This window comes from Sardina pilchardus, chromosome 6 (assembly GCF_963854185.1).
Source record: "Sardina pilchardus chromosome 6, fSarPil1.1, whole genome shotgun sequence".
Lineage (NCBI taxonomy): Eukaryota > Metazoa > Chordata > Actinopteri > Clupeiformes > Clupeidae > Sardina > Sardina pilchardus.
Genome location: NC_084999.1, coordinates 22,329,046 through 22,350,156, shown reverse-complemented (window position 1 = coordinate 22,350,156; position 21,111 = coordinate 22,329,046). Strand labels below are relative to the sequence as shown.

At 42.1% G+C, this 21,111-nt stretch overlaps 3 protein-coding genes across 3 annotated transcripts; 1 reads left to right on the top strand and 2 right to left on the bottom strand.

The window, feature by feature from the left end:
- The first annotated feature begins 1,431 nt into the window (after positions 1-1,431).
- Positions 1,432-2,687, top strand: LOC134083412 (serine/threonine-protein kinase pim-1-like). The gene is made up of 5 exons (XM_062539738.1): positions 1,432-1,506; positions 1,587-1,637; positions 1,796-2,174; positions 2,266-2,442; positions 2,584-2,687. The coding sequence occupies exons 2-5, from the start codon at positions 1,635-1,637 to the stop codon at positions 2,685-2,687; spliced, it is 663 nt and encodes a 220-aa protein (XP_062395722.1). The 5' UTR covers positions 1,432-1,506; positions 1,587-1,634.
- Positions 2,688-4,918: 2,231 nt separating this feature from the next.
- On the bottom strand, positions 4,919-10,604 carry LOC134082988 (zinc-binding protein A33-like). Its single transcript, XM_062539066.1, has 6 exons — positions 10,041-10,604; positions 9,471-9,566; positions 8,867-9,097; positions 8,188-8,210; positions 7,988-8,106; positions 4,919-7,268 (listed from the first exon to the last, which is right to left on the bottom strand). Exons 1-6 carry the CDS (start codon positions 10,425-10,427, stop codon positions 6,736-6,738), a joined length of 1,389 nt encoding a protein of 462 aa, XP_062395050.1. The 5' UTR covers positions 10,428-10,604; the 3' UTR covers positions 4,919-6,735.
- A 5,480-nt stretch (positions 10,605-16,084) lies between these two features.
- On the bottom strand, positions 16,085-19,542 carry LOC134082987 (E3 ubiquitin-protein ligase TRIM35-like). Its single transcript, XM_062539065.1, has 6 exons — positions 19,120-19,542; positions 18,605-18,700; positions 18,287-18,517; positions 18,120-18,139; positions 17,908-18,026; positions 16,085-17,344 (listed from the first exon to the last, which is right to left on the bottom strand). Exons 1-6 carry the CDS (start codon positions 19,522-19,524, stop codon positions 16,812-16,814), a joined length of 1,404 nt encoding a protein of 467 aa, XP_062395049.1. The 5' UTR covers positions 19,525-19,542; the 3' UTR covers positions 16,085-16,811.
- Positions 19,543-21,111: the final 1,569 nt, after the last annotated feature.

Sequence of the window (21,111 nt, the reverse complement as noted above, 5' to 3'; positions counted from 1 at the left end):
GCAGGGACCACCAGCAGTGCCCACAGACCTGTTCCCAATGGACAATGTTATAGCCTTTTCATGGTGCTACAGGCCATTACATTATTTAGCCCACACTAGGCAAGCAGTCAATGTGAAAGTATTAAAAAGTTTCTTGAAAAAAAAAACTAAAAAAAAATTATTCTAGGCTAAATAGCCTATTTTATAGCCTAGGTTTTTCTTACAACTTTTCAGGTTTTCTTTTAATTTCTGACTTTCATCTGTTTTAAATTGCATTATTATTTTATCTGTTTGAATGTGCATTATATTTTTGTAGCACATTGCGATTGCCATAGGCTAATAGAAAGCGCAATACAAATAAAATATATTATTTTTAAGATGTGTTTTGATCGCTAGGTAGGCCGAATTCTAAATGTATGGTCGTTCCATTGTGATGGACTGTCGTCTTTATGAGGTCATGCACAATAAGAACGCTCACATTCGGTAAGTAACTATTTCCCTCATTTCATAATTTGCTCCAATTGCTTCACACGTGTTTTCACATTGTCTTCTAAGTTATTCCAAGTTGTCTTCATAAGTCTCATTTTGACATGCCACGTCGAAAACGTAAAGGTAAATATACATTAATACATTAACATACATTAATTATAAACGAATATACATATACTAACAAATCGATTCATTATATTTTAATACATAATTTATTTCAAATAATTTATTTCAATTGCATCAATATACTGTAAGTTCGGCGAGCTGTTGCCTTTTCACCGTGGTCTAATTGATCATATGAGACAACACGAATTGGCAACCTTAAAGACTGCACCTATAGGCTACCCTTTCCCAAAGCCTTGCAAAAATGTTTCCACACTTTTCGTATAGCCTAAATATTCAAACTAATATACAGTATCTGATTGCTTTAGCCAAACGTAGGCTGGTAAAAGATCCAAAGCCTGATTCCAGCCCAAAGGAAGCGGCCACCTCAGACTCAACCTGCCAGCCTGGTCTGGCCAGCTACAAGGACCAGCAGAGAAACAGCAGGAAGAGTGCGGCAGCACAGCCTGCAACGTCCCCAAAGTCAGTCGCTGCTGTGCCCAAGCGTAAAAGAGAGGTCAGTTCTGGTGAAGGAGCTGAGGTCCAACCACCACAGAGCCCTCCTGTTCGGCCAGCACGTGATGTTTCCACAGGGACCCCATCAGAGGCAAAGAGGAGATGTTCAGAGCTGTCCCCCCAAGGTAAGAGATCAGGGTAAACTACCTAAAGGGCTTAATCTGAGTCAAGATGACATGTCACTGAGCATTTTCTGTAAAATAAATAAGGCCTGTATTTGTTCTAGCCACTGACTTTCCATCTTTGTTGAAATTAAAACGGCAAAGGTTGGTGAATCTTACCATCTGATTGGCTCACACTTCCTTGTTCATGCTTATTTGTGCAGCAAACCTCACTTCCAGCTACTCCGTTGGAGAGCTGCTTGGTTCAGGGGGGTGTGGCTCTGTCTATGCAGGAACAAGGAAGGCTGATGGACAAGAGGTGAGACTCTTGTTTTTCTGTTTTCTACCAATACTTTAGAAGAATTAGTACCCTAATTACATTCTTTCTCTTTCTCATAGGTGGCCATAAAGTATATCCCCAAAACAAAAGCAGACAAATACATTATCATGGTAAGTTCAACTTTAGCGATGTTATTTAAACAGAGTATTCAAATATACCCAAACACCACAAGGAAATAGAGAGAATACTAGTTACTAGAGATAATTTTATCTTTCTGCAGTCACCATCATCTTTATTGTTCTCTTAAATGTTTTCCTCTTCAATCCAGCGTGGTGATGGCAGGCGTCTCCCTCTGGAGGTCGCTCTGATGACCATGGTCTCCCAGCCTTCATCGTGCTCTAATGTCCTGAGACTGCTGGAGTGGTTTGAAGAGCCCAACCACTACATCTTGGTCTTGGAGCGCCCCAGTCCCTGTTCCGACCTGTTTGATTTCTATAGGATATTTGACGGTCGGCTATCTGAGGTACAAGCCAGGCCGATCTTTCGACAAGTCGTTGAGGCCCTGATTCACTGCCGCAACTGTGGTGTTTTCCACCGCGACGTAAAATCGGATAACATCTTGGTCAACCTCAATGACTGGACAGTAAAACTGATCGACTTCGGCTGTGGGGACCTCTACAAACACAGCCCCTATGATAAGTTTAGAGGTGAGCTTGGCAAAATGAATACCGACAAATGTCAAAAAGGGGGAGATCAATGGATGTTCCCTCAATACATATTTACTTTCATATTTCTCAGGCACCTTGGATTACTGTCCACCGGAGTATTTTTTGAATCGCAGCTACGAGGCTTCTCCGGCCACCACATGGACCCTGGGAGTTCTGCTGTTTGAAATGGTCTGTGGTGACCTGCCGTTTGAAGGCAGAAGAGAAGTCATTCACAATCAGCCAAGGTTTACCACACGTGTGTCCAAAGGTAAAGGAGTTGTAAGAACATCTACAAAATAGTCAGTCCCTGTGCATCCCAATACAGTTTCCTAACTATGTTTGTAATAGGACTAGTGTTAAATTGCAACAAATCACAACACCACTCATCTTGTCTAACCTCTCTGTACAGAGTGCCATGACCTCATCAGCTCGTGTTTGAGCATGGACCCCCATGAGAGACCAGTGCTGGAGGACATTCTGGCCCATGACTGGCTGTCGGGACAGAACTTCTGAGAGGAGAGAGAGGAGAGAAAGTGAGGCCGGTATGTAGTCACAATAACTGCTGTGTTGAATCAGATTTGGAGACAGAGAAGCATCCACATGGACCAAATTGCTTATTTTTTCTGCAGCATCACAGACAGATGACTAGGGAAGGGAGGGCCCACACCAAGTAAAGCTTCGAGTCCTGCATCCACTTGACCTCCAGGGCCTTGAGTTTGTTTGCTGGCTCTCCTGCTCCTCCTGGTGGAACAGCGGAGTGATGCAAAGTTGAACTTCATACACCATGTGCACACAACTGCAGATCAGCCTCAGTGGGTCTGATAGACACTGAGCGTACTGGCCCTGTCAGCTCTAATGGCGAGGGGTCTCAATGGACACCGGATGTAAGGGAGAAGTGGACATTTTCTGCATTGTAAGGGGAACTGGACATATTTTTATCCTCTACAGATGCCAGCCTTGCCAGTGGAATAAAATTAACTCGTGAGATTTTTGTGTTTATATTTCTGTTGATTGATGTGGTTGTTCCAACTATTGCCCTTCACAATTAGTAGCCTACATGCTTTAAAAACGGTTCTTGGGGTTCTTGATATATAGAACCATGCAGACTTTAAAGAACCCTTAGGAGTTCCTTTGATGATTTAAGGAATTATTTAGGGGTGGCATATATGAAGCCTCCAATGGAACTATTTTGAGGTCTATATAGCACCTAAAGAGTGTAAATACACTTTCCCATTTTAATGTCATTTGTCATACTTATTCATCTTATTTTTTGTAATCATTATTACCTACTGTTATTCTTTATATAGAGAGAAAGCTGAGATCACAAAACATTATCAGATCAAACAGACCATGTAAAAACTTTAAACAATATATCTCACATACTGTTCATATGAAAGTGACAGTATTGGTCCTTACACAGGAGTAAAATGATTATCATAAATTACCACCCAATGATGGCAAATTTACTTCAAATCCAGCGGAAGTAAAGGATGAAGATTGTAGTAAACAATATAATTTACACGTTAAAATCTGCCTGATTGAGGGAACAAGGCAGCACTATGAGGCATTCCTGACAAGTTGCCACTCAATCAGATTCAGACAATAGGCCACACACACGCGCGCACACACACACAGCACATTCATATTCTTATATATTATTTACCATTTTACAGTCATGAAGTTCACCAGGTTTACATATTATAACTTGTTGAACACTGTTTTAACTGTTCAAAATAATTATAGTTCATTGTACTTGTACTACCTTTGTGCTACTTTTGCCAGGTATAGATGGAGGTATACTGTAACACAATTAAACTTAACAGAGCTTGTGCCAATAATGTCTTGTTCAAATTTGATGACTATCACCAAAGATCGTATAGTTACTAAGATGAATCATAAAGGGGGTTTTCAATGGAATGAAATGGCACCCACTTCCGCCTCCTAAGGGGCGTGATCAGTGACGAGATCATCGGTTTAGAACGGTGTAGAAGCAGAATAAGCAGTGTGCCGTTGATAACCGGTGGCCTGCGGAGACAGGTCAGGTCAGGGGGGACAGGTCGTGAACAAAGTTATTTTTCTATGTATTTATCTAGCTGGAAAATACGATTTTCTCCAGACTGGAATGCTCAAAAATACTAAACATTTACCTTAAGTGGGCCCCAGCCGTGGCGCGACTGGCTGGGGCACCTGCACCACACGCCGGCGACCCGGGTTCGATTCCCGCCCCGTGGTCCTTTCCGGATCCCACCCCGACTCTCTCTCCCACTCGCTATTATAGATAGATAGACAGATACTGTAGATAGATATTGATCCCCAAGGGGAAATTCAAAATTCAAGAAGATAATTATGTCGTTAAGCAAAATGCAAAAGTAGGAACATTTAGGTAAGAAGGAACTTTACGGTGCTCTAAGTGATGTTGGGTAGCGTCACTTCTGTTCATGTTCAAAGAAAACAAGATTCAATTGCACGGGATGGAGAGGAAGGGAGTCGAGAGCGAGACCCTCCCCCTCCCTCCCATGCAATTGAAACTTCTACATGCGCATCTCGCTTATTGGCTAGAACACTGTTTGCTATGTTTAGTGGTGGAGGTTGCACCAGCATGTTTTTATTGCCATCTGTGGAGCCTGGGCTGTCTACAGAGACTGACTAAAAAAAAGTTTTAGTCTAAAAAACGTTTTAAACTATGACAAGATACAAACAAAACAAATAAGTGTCTGAGAAAACTGATGCTTGTTGACATTTTATAGCGAACTGTATTATATCCTTGAACAATGATTTTGTTGGCAGGTCAACACCTTTTAGTGAATACTTCAGACAGTAATGGTGATGTTATTCAATAGAATATGATATCATGACTAAGGGAGTATCCAAATACAACAACAAAACAGATTCATTATGATTAGAAGATTATGTGGTCAGTACAACATAACGTGATTCCATGATTTATGGAGTAAATTATTGCAACAACAAAACACCTGAGTGCACCTTAAAGGCCAGTGATATGATTAAAAGATTTAAGGTGTAAAGGATTAAATATTATGGTATTCAGCAGCTAAATATATATATATATATACTGTATAAAAATGATCAGTTTACAGTAAATCACAGACTTATGAAAAAATATATAAACTATGTGGACTCACATGCATATTATTAAATAGGTTACACACATTACATAACACAATGTGTTGATACATCAACTTGTCAACTTCTTTCTATTTTTGCTAAATATTGATGATGATCAGCCATTATTATCTTCGAGGAGCAATTGTTTTTGGGGAGTCAGGAGACAGACAGGTGAAAAAGTCCAGTTTCAGAAAGTAAAAGTCCTACCACATATCTGTGCCAACCATTCATTTCAACCAACTGATTCTAATTAGCACAACTCCTGGTAGAGCAGCTAATTGATGAGATCATCTGTGTTAAGTGCACGGGTAGAACCAAAACATGATTGGATTTGTACTTTCTGAAGCTGGAGTTGTCCAGAATACAGTGGATGCAGACATGCAGCACACATAATTCAATTAAAGGCTACATGTGTACAGTTAGGGAAAGTGTTTGACAGTCACACTTTACACACAAAAAATATGCACCTTAGACCTCAGTAAAAAAAAAATGCCATTTGACCCTTTTGTCCCTGGCCTGCACCACTTCTCAATCAATTAGCACCTGAAAGCAACAGGTGCAGGTGCAAGAGCCAAGTCACTGTAAAGACCGATGTAGACTGGTGGTGATTGGCCAGGAGTAACGAATGAATGAGTGACGTAGCACTAGATTCAGAACTTACACTAGCGCTAATGTTAGTTAAACCAAAGATCCTTAATTATTTAACCCTCTCTGGTTAAACATGTAAGGGATACTGTATAGAACGCCGGTTATTATCGGAAAATAAGTCCCGACAGGATGAACAGAACCCCGACGTGCAGCGGTGGGGTTTTGCTTCGTCCTGAAGAAACTTATTTTCCGATAATGACCGGCGTTCTATACATTATCACGCTTATCATACGGCTATTTGCCAATTACAGAAAAGGGAGACAAAAGTTAATATAAAAAGTCAATAAATAACGATTTAAATCTCAAATCAGCCGTTACCGATCTACTGGCGGTAGCGTGAATCTGAAGCAAAAAAAACGTTGCCATTGGCCGTGTGAAAGGCACGATTTATTACTTTTCGGCTTACCAAAATGGCGCCCATGGAGCGTTTGAATGTACTTCAAAAAATCCAACGTATTCTCCGGCCAGTGATCCATCTTGCTCTGTTCTAGAATCTTTGGTATAAACTCTATGTGACTCATGGATGAAAAATGTATCCAAATTCACACCCATTATTCTCTGCTGAATTGCTCACCAAGTAATCGTCACACAAATATCACATGCATATCAAGTGAAAGCACGGAACCTAAGCTTTCCAAGCAGCTAGCTGTAATAAACAGTTTGTGAAAAAAATAACATTGAATTCACATATTTTAAGTCGGTGTGGCATCAAACGAGCTTGAAGCCATTGTTTTAAGGCAAAAGGACTACACTGTTTTGCTTCAATATAAAACCAGCTCCTTTAAGGTTATCCCACTGTCACAGACGGTTTAAATGGTAAGATCCGCAGGGGAGCGCGCACACAGAAATTATAGAAGAACGGAAACACCTTCTCGGTGAACGTGTGCGCCATTTTCAGCAAGTATGTATTACTGGCCAGGTCAAAGAACGAAACCAGTCCTCCGTCCCAGTCCAGCTCCACACGAATCTTCTGGATGCGCTGGCTCACCAAGAGCGGCGTGGGGGCCTGATCCGGAGACTGGGACTTGTACTCCCCAAACATGTGCCACAAGCTCCAGACACCGTTCCAGATGGCCTTCCCCTTCCGGTGGGTGGACTCCGCCATCACACCCAGGTACCAGAGGGAATTGTCCCCGACGTCGATGTCCCAGTGGTGGGTACCCGAGTCGAAGCCCTCGGAGCCCAGCACACAGTGGTAGAAGTCAAATCTCTCGGGGTTGTCGGGTACCAGCCCCATGACGTCACTGTACATAAGGCTAGTCAGCTCCGCAGACATCAGGAGGTGTGGGGCCGCTGTGTTGGGGTCGAGGATGACTGGAGCTGAGGAGATTCAAGAAAGAGTTTTAAGGGCGCTTTCTGACCTATTCAGTTCAGCATCAAGGATTTAATCGATGCAAACTTGGAACTTGTCCCTGGCTTCGTTTCATGTTCACAGGGCAACATTTAGAGCAGAACAAAACCAATAAACAACACTCCACACGCAACCAAACTGCGATCACATTAGTCAGATTATTGCTTCAATTTTACATGCGTTCTAGACATAATGTTTGACTCTAGAGCTTGATTGGAAAAGATCAACCTCCTCTAGGCAGCCATGGTCTGTTTGGTTGGTTCCATACACACACACACACACACACACACACACACACACACACACACACACACACACACACACACACACACACACACACACACACACACACACACACACACACACACACACACACACACAGAGACATCATATGTCACATACCCATGCCACATTCCGACTCAATTACTCCAAACAAACCAGGTGTGAAAGCGCCCTTAATTTTCATTATTCCTGACAATTATCACAGTGAAATAAGCTGAATCAAACAATTACCATGCATGGCTAAACATGTATGCTTGTGTGTGTGTGTGTGTGTGTGTGTGTGTGTGTGTGTGTGTGTGTGTGTGTGTGTGTGTGTGTGTGTGTGTGTGTGTGTGTGTGTGTGTGTGTGTGTGTGTGTGTGTGCCTATGCATGCATACTGTGTACAGTGGTGCATGTTGTTCTCACCAAATTCAACAGTCTCTTGCATCTTCTTCCAGATGTGATATCTGAGGTTGCCCATATGCTTTGCCACATCAATTAGAGTGTCTGAAGCGATGTCTGGAGTCTTCAAGGTGCATTTAGTCCTGGAACAGCAATCAAGAGTCATTGCTATCATGGATTTCATTTTAGAGATGATGGACAAAAGAAATGAGCATTGCACTTACTTTCCCATTGCAGTTTTGAAGTTCTGTTTGGAAAAAGAGAAAATGTATTTAGTGTTCATGTGCCCCCCCCCCTCTCTCTCTCTCTCTCTGTCTCTCCCTCTCTCTCTCTATCTCTCTGTCTCTGTCTCTCTGACTGTGTGTGTGGTAAAGGGGCAGTGTTAAATCAGAGATGACTCATGCCGACTATTCTGTTCGGCAAGCGTTTTACAAGACACCTTTCTTTCAATATTATATATGTACGTACATATGTACTGTAAATAAAAGTCACACAGAACCACTAAATCATATCCCATGCTGTTTGGCATCTCTGCTTGGCTTGTTTCTGGTGACACCTTAGATGTTTAGTTTCTGTTTCCTTTTCACTGTCTGTTCCATAGACAGCCTTTAAAAACATATCTCTACACATCTTATTATCTATGTTACAGTAATAGTAGCAGCATTAATGGTAATAGTAGGCCACAGTATAGTGGTAGTGGAGTAGCAGCAGTTTTGATAATTGATGGTTATACTTTAATTTGATATCCATTATTGTTGTGGCTACGTGCATCATTATGGTCATGCCAATTCTCCAATTGTTGTTTCCACTCTATTTTAGTTACCAGCTGTTGTTCTGTTTCCACTTTGGACAAAAAAAAATGAATCAAACAATTTAACATGGAGTAAGCACCGTTTGCATTACCTGTACAAATGTCACATCATCTTGTTTGAGTTGCTTCTGTATGGCTTGAATAGTGTCAGAGACAGATGATATCTCTCTGTTGATTGCAACAATCGTCTTCATCACAGCAGCACTCTTCTGCCTCTCCTCGGCCTTAAGAGATTCCATTCTGGCCGTCTCTTCGTCTCGGAGAAACGTGTGAAGTTTTTCAAACTCCGTCTTAATTTGACTCTCAGTAAGCTGGGCCTGGCCCTGGTCAGGCGATGAAGAATGAATTTATGTTTTTGTTATTGTTATTTGGATGTTTGTTTGTTTTTTAACACATCAGCTTGCATCATGTTCACATACAATTACAAAATATATAGAGATATTGATACTATCTGCCAATTTTGAAGACCTCAGAGCATGCCATTTACTGTAGGCCAAGCCATGCTCATTTAAAAAAACAAAACAAAACTGAAAGCACTCCCCTCCTCTATAATCTGGTGGAAATCCCCACTGACACTGACCTCCGGTCAGTAGAACTCTAAGATAACATTGAGTGACTGACTCTTGTTAGAAGGCTGATACAACATGACTTGTAGCAAACATCTTGCAGAGGACAGTGCATTAGGCCTACAAGTACCTTAATGAGCTGAGCAGTTTGATCATAGGTGTATTTCACGTCCTCTAAAAGTTTCAGCTTTTCTTGCAGAGGAGATAGTGCAGTGTTGAGCTCCTCCTACCAAACATATTCAACAGGTTATATCACTATGGTTATGGGCTATTTTTCAGTCACCTCAAAGACAGACAGGAGGGACATGGTGTCCTCCACAAAGAATATCATCTCAACAGAAAAGATGGTGAAATCCACCCTTCAATAAAGTCCCTGGGCCCTCTCCCTCTTTTTCGGACATGTCCAGGAAATGAGTTTGAATACTCTTTTGCGCTATCTAAACAGTGAGACAGTGCAGCCATGTCTTTGACAGGACCAGGACAGAGTAGCCTAGTCTAGATAGGCTGTCTACTTAGGCTAGACCTACTTGATACTGTAGCTTTTGATGAAGAGAGAGGCCTACAAATTAAAGTTGTTGTTTTTGGTTGTCAATCAAGTTCTTCATCTGTGACAGTGTATGGACAATAGCTTTGTTATTACATTATCAGATAAATATGCTTGAGTATTCTTGTGGCCTGAAGAAGTGTTTTGTTGTCTCACCTTGAGATCGAGGGCAGCTTCATCGATGGGGCAAAAATCGTGCAGTTTGTGCTTTCTTGAAGTCTGGCAAACGACGCACACGGGCTCTTTGTCATCCAGGCAAAAGAGCTTGAAACTTTCCCCGTGCAAGCTACACGCTGTCCCGGAACTTTTCACCTGTAAGACGGCCTCGCACAAGTTTTTCAAAGCCAAGTTTCGCGGTAGCTCACCTTTGGGTGACTGCCGTCTGCACACTGGGCATTCTCGAGATTTCTTAATGTCCCAGAACCGCTGCAAGCACTCCTTACAGATGCTGTGGCTGCACTGCTGTATAACCGGGTCCCTGAAGATGTCGCAGCAGACGGGACAAGTGAGGTCGTCCTCGGGAAGAGGACGTTTTGAAGCCATTTCGTCAGCAGTCTGCCTGTCTGTTAATCAAAAGGAGTCAAGTTGTCGGCATGTTGCGTCTGGAAGTGGTAAGGTGGGAGTAGGCTAGGGCAAGATCGAGAAGGGAAATGCTGTCTGGAACCCAATGACACGTCTATAACTGTCTGTCGTGGTGTTTTTCAACACTAACATGGAGGACGGTGAAAACGCAAGAGGTTGACTTTCACTTTCGGTCTGACAAAGTTATAACACATTCGGCCTACGCCTAGATCGAATTCAAGTCTAACCTCAAATCGTGGGCAATCGTGGACATGTGATGCAGTGGAGTGGAAGACTTGTTCTTGGATTTCTAAATGTCAGGACCGGGTGATGCGGGGTTACATCTCTCTCTCTCTCTCTCTCTCTCTCTCTCTCTCTCTCGTTTCCTCCTGTGCACGCTTGGATTGTTCAGTCGATTTTGGCTGATGAAATGTGTAGCAGCCTGGTTTGGCAAGGTGTTGGCCTGGCGCCAGGGCAGTCACCCGACCAGATTTAAATCGGCACTCGGCACACGGATTTCGTGTAGAACTATCCCAGCTAACAATTTCTGGTTAGGAGAACGTTTTTAGAACGTTTTTTTCCTGGTTAGGAAAACGTTGCCTGAAAGTTGCGAAAGTTGCCACAAGGTTCCCCAGGAAAGTTTTCTTGACGAAAATACAACGTTTTTTTCTGGTTGTTTATTTTGGTTAGCAGAACGTTCTCCTACCCTTTAGGGAACTTTACTATATTTGGTTGCATTAACGTTCCCCTAACCTCCCAGCAACAAAGTGTAAAGGGGGAAAAAATATGTAGAATTATCGTGACATCGAGGCATGGCTCCGCTGTACACTTGCCGTCTGCGGCGACAGCCTATCTGCAACCTGGGAGAGCGAACGTCTCTGATGACTAGGCAATGACATAGGCTACTACACGCATGAAAATTCACTTACCATTAGCTGCTTGCTGAACTGCGACGAATACGGCTTGTTACCATGATTAAGTGTCAGCTAAGTATTTAAATGCGGTTAGGTCTAATACTTTCTTGTCTACACTGTCTTTTCCTATAATAAACGATTAGTCAGATCAAAACAGAGCAGAGCAGGCGCTAGCCTAACACACTGTTTCAACATTCAAAACAGGCTGTTTTTATTGCATCGTATGCCATTAAAAGTCCTCGGTTCAGAATTATGATGGATTTTGGTTTATTTTGTTTTAAATTGGGACTGGGAATTGTGGGATAGGCTGAGTGAACAGCACAGTAACATAGGCTATAAGTGTCTCTGCTATAACTTGGACTACGTGTTAATATAAAACAATTCTCCCCCGGGAACATTGTGCTGTTTAAGATGCAGTCTCAACGTTTGAGAAAGAATTCATTGGAGTCCTCATCATCATATTTTCATAACAAATAAAGCTTTAAAAACATGAATGCATTTCAGGTGCCACTCTAATCGATTATGGATTAATCCAAAACTATTCGTCAGATTAGTTAGCATGAAATCGTTGTGTGCCTGCCTGGGACTATGGCTAGCTAGCTCTTCCACCCGGTTTACCCTGTACAGTGTTTTTTAAAAGCCTGTTGGACTTAATGGAACATGTGCATGGAGAACGATGTGAAGAATGTGATCGATACCATACAGCCAGCCTACGTGAGTAACTTTATCTCTGTGTTATCCAAATGTCTTAAAGTTAGCGAGGTTGAGTCTGCTAAAACACCAACACCCCAGAACTCACGGACCCGAGATGGAAGTTTCTCAACCTAGCTTCTCGCGCTGGCCCCTTTAGCTGACGGGCTGGCTTTGGTCGGCCGAATATCAATCCAACAGAGGGGGGAAGAATAGAATAGGGCTATATGTCGATTTTGCAACAAATTATTCCGACTTTGCAGTGTGGCTGCTGGCCGTGTTCAATTGGAAACTCATAGAAACTCTGGGGCGATTTTCATCAATCAACCCCACGCACATAACCAGAGAATACCGATATGGTTATACAAATAAGATACCTAAAAACAACTAAGTAGCAACGTTGTGTGAAAAGAGAAATGCAACCAGAATATAACATTTTTTTCTTTAGTTGTAATAACGTTCGGGAAACTTTGATAACCTGGAGCTAACGTTCTCTCCAGGGTATTAGAAGGTTACTGATAAACTAACCACAGGAGAACCAGCGGCTAACGTTATTTGCTTGCTGGGATTCAACCAGAATATAACGTTTTTTTCTTTAGTTGTAAAAACGTTAGGGGAACGTTATTTGTTTTGACAACCTGGAGATAACGTTCTCTAAACGTTATTAGTAGGTTGCTGAAAAACGAACCATAGGGGAACCAAAAGCTAACGTTAGTGAAAGTTAGCAGAACGTTAATTGTTTGCTGGGATGCATCATGGCCATGGGCCTAGCTATTCAAGCAAAGGAAAGGAAAGAGATGGCCCTAGGCTATTTGTAGGAATCCTGATCAGGCCTACATTTTGTCAGCCCTTCTCTCTCTTCTTGTTAGGCTTTTCCCAGACCACAAATGGCGAGCCACAACTCATGGGGTGCAAGTCCTCTTCCTCATGTGCTCCACCAAATGTCCGCAGCAGATTCATATGAACGGCATGCTACGTCAAACATCTACAATATAGCATAGCCTATAGGCCTACTGGCCATCTGCAGATCGTAGATTAAGTGAGATCATTAACATCAGTGACCCATATTTAGATAGCCTATGGAACACTCATACCCATGGACTTCTTTTCAAAGTGATTGTGCGATCATTGGTCCAAAACTGCCAGTAAAACGTTCTCTCCCTTGTCTGTCAACTTTCGGGTTCAAACGAAATCGTAGCGATTTATGTGCAAGTTGCAACAATAAAGTAGGCTAGGCGAAGAAAAGACCTTTACATGCTGGAATTACCATGCAAACTTAAAAAAAATCATGCCTCTTTAGGTCACGCATTCATGCCTCGACTCTCGAGAATTAAGCCTATCAAACATTAGGCTACCTCAGTAAGGTCAATAAGTGGGAGTCCTTGGTAATATGACTGACAAACACACACACACACACGCACGCACGCACGCACACGCGCACACACACACACACACACACACACACACACACACACACACACACACACACACACAGAGCGAGAGAGAGGTGGGCACAAATAGGCCTACATCAAAAAAAAATTTGTTACAGACTACAAATACTGGCTTGTAAAATGTAGCAACATAAAAAAAAATACTGATGTGAAAATGTATCAAATTAAAATACAAGTAATCAGTACAAATACAAAAAAATAGCCACACAAACAATAATCGTGGTATACCAACTTTTAAAATAAACTACAAGGCATTGAAAACATTTCCCCAAGAGACAAGAAATAGTTTCTGATGGTGTACAGAGGACTATTCTTTACATTGGGGCTCCAAGATCTAGACTAGAGGAAGAAAAATAAAGTCTGCGTTCCATATCAATGTAAACAATGACTGAAGTGACTACAAGCAGGCTTTGCGAATCAACTGTAAACTCCCACCATCATGTTCCGTATTCTATGAAAGTAGTATGACAAACTGAACTGCATTTCCTTCCCTTTTTGTGCTATAACTGCATGAGACAAACAAAATAACATCCTGTAAGGTGTGTCGATATACAAAATTAATTAACTGGTTGGTGAATACTCCACTCTGTTTCGCATCGGGGAGGTTTTTGCCTTAGTCTCTTCCATATTTCGCCAAATCAGGACACTTACATAAATCCTCATGTCAAAGGTCATGGGGTCCTAATGTTCTCTCTGTTAGTCTCGTAGCACTTGACACACCTGACAATTCAAGCTCCTGAAGTTAGTTACTTTTTTTTTATCAACTTTCCGACATGATCTTAGGGATGATAAAACAGAAAAGGCAGATCCAGGGCCGGTTCTCCCTATACGCACACTACGCAAGTTGCGTAGGGCCCCGCAAGTTAATGAAGGCCCCCTTCCCCGTCTCCCCTTGAGTCAAGCGACAGGTAGCCTACTGTACAGTTTTTATAGCGACAATAATCATGAAACCGAATTACAAACAGAGGAAGAAACGTCACGAGAATGAACAGCGGGAACAGCAGTCGGGTAAACTTGTGTTCGTTCCTCGGTTTAATGTCAACAAATAATCTGAGTAGCCTAAATTGATCCATTTGTTTGCATCTCTCATGCGCGTGTTGCTGCCTAACAGGGCAGTGAATCCCCTGATCTGTCTGTGGCTTGCTTGCCAGCCTTTCCCAGTCAGAGGAGTCTACTTCGCAAAAGTTGTGAAATATAACCACAATTTGCATTTTTTGAATGCCGCGGCGACTGGCTACATTTTGAAATAAATAAATTAATTAGATAAGCACTCCGAGAGCGCAGACCTCCGCCTAAGTGCGCATCACTCCCAAAATGTATTCCTTCCTTGAGTCATTTCAGACCTTTCCTGAATTCGAAATCCTTCCATAACGTTTGGAGTTATCTTGCTGAGGTAGCCTAATAATAGCCTCATAGCCTACTAACCATATGTTCATAATAGCCCTAACGTGTGCGTTCGAGATGAAAGTAGGCTACCCTAATCGGCGATTTCACTCTTCCCATACATTTTTTAAAACAAGTTTTGGTTTTACAATATCAGTCAAGCTTTCTTTGGTTTAGATACTTTCTTAACCTGCAAAATGGAAAGTAGCCTAATGGATTAACTTTGATTTTCTGTTATGGACAATATATGCACATGAAGTATTAACATGATTGTTTAAATAGTCTACGTTTGATATTGAAGGGAATCAGGGGAAGCCAGTCCAGACAGACACAGGTCAGCCTCATTGAGTAGGCTACTAGCACAATCAAGCAGCCCAGACCCTAAAACTGCTTTTATAGCTGAGAAGGTGATTCAATCACATACAATTATTTTTCTTTCAATTATGTGTACAATTATTTTCTTTCTCCTAGTTCTTTATGGGGAAAAACACTATATTTGGTAACTATTGTAGACAAAATGGGGTGGGATGATTGAATTGGGAAAACCGAGGTATCAGGTGCGACTTAAAAAAAATGGTTACCTTTTGGCCCATAGAGTACAGGTAGGAGGGCCCCTTAGCAGGATTTTGCTTAGGGCCCCATGGAGGGCTGAACCGGCACTGGGCAGATCTAATGCTTTTAAGTTGTATAGAGGGTGGGTTTTACACACACACACACACACACACACACACACACACACACACACACACACACACACAAAGATGAAAGGATGAGATTTCCACTGCAGTTCTTGTTGTACATTGCGGTGTCACATCGACTTTTACTTTGGATATTACTGTTGATGGGTCAGCAATACTGCCTTGTGATGTTTCAGGAAATTTGGTGAGATTTGACAGCTTGAGGCACTGAAACACTCTTGATTTCCTGGATGCACTTTTGTCGCAACTGGCTGGAAGCATAGAAACTGAATGAGATTTCCATAGAGATCAGACCCGACCACACCCTGGCGACGTGCCAACACATGCCTTTGAAGGCATGAAATTCCATACTGGCTTTAGCCTGAACGACATTATGTTGCGCTCTTTTAAGATGAACAACATTTGTTGCGCTCTTCCAAGACCACTTTGAGCGTGTTAATAAAGACTCATGAATAAAGGGCGGTGATTTGAGTACTACTATACTCTTTGTGACTGTAGATTAATTTATTCACAATCGAGAGAACAAGGACAGTAGCAGGGTGTTTTATTACACAGTTGTGAACACAGTTGTAAATCAAACTGGAAGTTTGGGGTCAGGTATGTGTTACAGGGAAGTCAAAGTTGAGGTAAACTGAAATAGCATACTTACAGTACATACAGTACACAAACAGCTAGATAGCTCTCCAAAATGTGTTTTAATCGCTTTTTTATCAGTTTCTTACCAAATTTGGACACAGGCTGGACATCTCCTCTGTTCCCTGCCAGGACCTTTGGCTCCAATCATATACTAGCTTATCCAAAAGATATACCGGATCGTTGGTCTGATTGGTTGAAGGACTATCCAAGCGTACGGAGTCATTTGAACGATGCCCATTGATCATGCCTCTTGTGCAGTAGAAACAAAGCTTAGCCTGCCCATACTAATGTTCGATCTTATAAGATTGAGCTTAGTATGGTGATAGCCAGACTAATTTGAACAGGTATAATCTGAGGAAACCAACAGCATGGATATCATCCTCCAGTCTATTGCAATAGAAGTTGCACTGAATATTACTTTGGATAGGAAAATTGAATATGGTCAGAGTGAAAATCACATTCATGCACAATGCAACATAACACAACACACACACACACACACACACACACACACACACACACACACACACACACACACACACACACACACACACAAAGTATTCCATATAATGGTTACCATACACATCATTGGCCTTAACTTTTATGTTCCGAGTTTTTCACTGGTAAAATCTTCAGAGGTGAGCACATACAGTAATTATACAGAAAAGGGAGGACACCCTCTGTAAAAACATGTCTAAAACTGCACAGGGAGTTTTCTGTTAATGGCTCAGAAAATGACACCTCTCCCACATCCATGTCCAGGCGCACCCTTAAGACCCGCAGCCTGTCGGCCACAAGAGGACCATGATTCTCCGCTGGGCTGTGGCACGTGTACTCCCCTTTCAGATACCTCACATGCCAGGTGCTTCCATTAAAGAAAGCGTCGCCCTTCCTGTGGTTGGAGACGGTGGTGACACCCACACTCCAGAGGGCGCTGTCCCCGACCTCCACGTCCCAGCAGTGGACCCCCGAGGTGAGGGTCTGGGAGCCCAGCACGCAGGGGTAGTAGTCAAACCTCTCAGGGTTGTAGGGGACGCGGAGCTTCTCCGCACTGTTGAGCACGCTGGTTAGGTCCTCAGACAGGTGGAGCTTTGCCTGGGATGTGTTGGGGTCCAGGATCACAGGCGCTACAGAGACAGCAAGCAGATTTGTCAGGACAGTACCATGTGTGTGTCGGGGGAGGTCTAACTGTACCAATGGGTTAGGCTACCAACAGGTGAAATATTTTTTATTGTGAAATTAGAACAAACGGAATTTGATAATGATAATATGATAATTCCATGTTACCTCAGTTAACTCTAAATAAGCTCAGGCCCAGATATGTGTAAATGCAATTTTGGTTGTTGCATAAGTTAGATTTTATTGTTTTTTTTCTGTTTGTCTTTTCTTTTAGTTCTTTGTTTAATACAGAAACGGTGGGAAGGGCGTTTATTGCAAACAGACACAATGTTGTCACCGTACAGCAATTGGCGTACCTGTCCTTCCCCCACAAGAGACATCAAGTTTGGACCTGCTCTTAACTAAATTGGGTCAACTTGGTCGTGGTGTCTCCATTTGGAAACCATTTTAATAGCACTCTTCACAAAGTTTACACAAGCATTTCTGAATTGACTATCAAACTGTGTTCATAGACCATGCTTATCAAAGGTATTCCAGCAAGCCCAATGACTTTCTTTACAGAAAAACTCACTGTACACAACAATGTCCTGCATCTTCTCCCAGACTCTGAACTTCAGGTTTCCCAGGTGATGTGCCACGTCTATCAGAGATCCTTCAGGATTATCTACGTCTGTTGGCCTACACTGCGCCCTGAAACAGCATTCAGTAGGCCTAGTCAGTCAGTGCTGCTTTAAGCTGCACCACATACATTAGAACAGGAACAGGAACTTGGACATGACTCACCTTTCAATAGACTCAATATTCTGCAGAGAACAGACAGGAAAATAGCAAAATCATGTGCATGCTTTTCATAGGTTTTGAATTGAATTTGAATGATTTACAAAGCGCTGTGCAGCCTGCAAAACGTTCACACAATACATAGGTCTTAGCATGGTGTTTCATATACACACTTGTAAGAGTGGCACGTCTGCTGACCCCACGGCCTCCTCTATGGATTTGGTTGTGTTTGAGAGAGTGGATATCGCCTCCCTGATGTCCTCCATTAATGTATTGATGACATTGCTCTTCTCACCAGCTTCTTCTTCAAGAGCAGCCATCCTGGCCTCCTCTTCCTTTTGAAGAAACTGATGGAGCATCTCAAACTCTTCCTTTATGTGCTGTCTTGTCTTATATGCCTGACACTGCGGGAGTAAAACAAACATTAAGTTGAGCCACACAGATAAGCAGATAAATATGCAATTGGTGAGTGTTGATTGTGAAACATATACCTTTATGTGTGTAGCTATGTGGTTGCAGTCTCGTTTTAAGTTGTTCAATTTGTTTAGTCTTTCTTCTAGGCTGTTCAGTGTGGTCTTGAGTTGGTCCTGCAAATAATGAAGTGATAGGCTGTAGGTAGAGTGTGTACCCTCCACACACACATACACACACCCCTCCCAATTATCAAATGAAACTGTTATGTGTATGCTGAAGCAGAGGCCTCAGCCAGGCTTTGTGCTCTGTGCTCCCTCAGCACATATTAGATTGAATGTAGATTGGCCAATAATTAAGAAGAAATCAGAAATCAGTTGTAATGAAAAAAGCAGCAAGTACAAGCAATAATTACTCAAGTTCAAGTGCAAGTTAATTGTCATGCATTGTACAAGTACAATAGCAATGAAATTAGGGATGTATCCACTCCTTATTGTGCAGAGTAAAGAAAACATGGCAGAAAGTCATGTTACAACATGCTACATATGTGGACATTCTGAAAATATTATGCCATCTTAATGTATTTATTTCTTACTCTGTAACCAGAGGCTGCTTCTTCTGTCGGGCAGCACTTGTGCTGTTTGTGCTTCCTTGATGTCTTGCACACCACGCATATTGGCTCCCTGTCCTCCAAGCAGAAGAATTTGATTTCCTCACTGTGGGCGATGCACATCTCCTCAGATGTCACTGAAGCTTCAAAATCCCTCTCCTGGACAAAGCTCTCACACAGATTCTTCAAAGCCAGGTTGGATGGGAGAGTATTCATCAGGCTCCTTCTCCTGCAAATGGGACACTGTTTGGATGGCTTGACGCTCCAGAAGGTGTCAATGCAGACTTTGCAGATGGTGTGACTGCATGACAGGATCACAGGGTCCACAAAGATGTCGCAGCACACAGGACATGTGAGGTCCTCCTCAGATAAAGAACGCTTGTATGCCATATTTAGTATCTCTTTCACTTTGCCCCCAGTGTAAATGCCTCCTCTGTAGCCTTTAAACTTTTAGTTTCTCTTTCTCTGTGGAGAAATGTCTTTCCCCTTTCTCAAGCGTAGGTGGGTGCTCTGAGCTTTGTCTCTTAAAATGCTTCTCTGCGTCTCCAGCCTGAAAGAAAGATGTTGTTTTGAACAAAGACCAGGAGGAAAATACGACACAAATTTAGAGTGTTCCTTCCTCCAGAAGACTGTGGGGAGGAGCTTCACTGGGGTACATTCCCTTATGACTAATGCTGATAGGATGTCCACAATCTCCTGCCCATATCACTGCCTTGGTTTGGTCTGTGGGTATCAAAAGGCAGAGCTCCATTCAATAGCTATCCAAGCCCCCCTGATGGCTCATGAAATGAAAAATAAATCAATAAAAAGCCTTTGAACAGTCAAGACTGACTGACTTTTATTTACAGTATATAGCACAACAACAGGAGTTAACCAGAGGTAATCTCCAGTTGGAACTGATCAATACACCTTATACACAAATCTTGGAACTGATGACCAATACACAGAAAGACATCCTAAACACCAGGAAGAAATCTAAAACATCATGGTCAAACAAAAGATGAATAAAAAGCAAATCAAGAGACTAAATCAAAATCAAAGTGATTTCACACAATCTAGAAAATCTGACTGAAGCCAACAGAATAAAAAAAAAACAGTAAATGAGCATTACGAAGAGTGACTTGACCCAAACACCAAAAATCAACCTCAGACTAGAGGAAGAGGACTTTGTAATAGATTTGGCATCGATCACTAAACTGTCTGGACTAGATGTATATGTCCAGCAAGATGGATTAAATTGACTTTGTCGCCATCTCCTGGTAAATAATTGACCTTCAGCTGCAACCATTCACAACATTTTAATTTGTATAGTTTTCCAAGTAAAGCATAATGCGCCACATATTGGAAGAAATCACGCAATCTTTGTAGTTTATTGTTCGAGCACTGCAAAGTGTTTACATAGTGGACTAAATAATGATGGCTAAGGCATCAGCCTTATAATGTAGAATTGCAGCATTTATGTATGGCCTGAAACTGAAGAAGGGAGAACCCCGAAACATCTTGTTCACAGGCAAAAATAAAGAGAAAATAAAGAGAAAACAAGTTATATGACTAGGAGTGCTGTACTCTCGCTTTCTTTGCTTTATCTCGTATGGAGACACTTCGTGAGTTGAGCGCGTTCTATGCACCTCAGCATTTATGTATGATAATGATCAATCAGGTGTCAATGAACATATAGCTAACATAATAGATTTCTTACTTCTTATTTTTTCTGTGTCTTATGACAGGCGGTCTAATTGCATTACTGTTTCAGTGGTAAAATACTTATTGTACAGTTGTCCAGGATGTAAAAGAAGGGAAACACTTTTTCAGTGAACGTGTGATCGAAAGTACGTAAGTGAGTCTCTTGTAGAACATCAAAGAACGACAACTGTCCCCTGTCCAAATCCAGCTGCACTCTGAGGGTGTGGAGTATCCGTTCCACTACGTGCACAGGTCCGGGGTAATGGAACCCGCCTTCCCTGTACCCGGCACGCC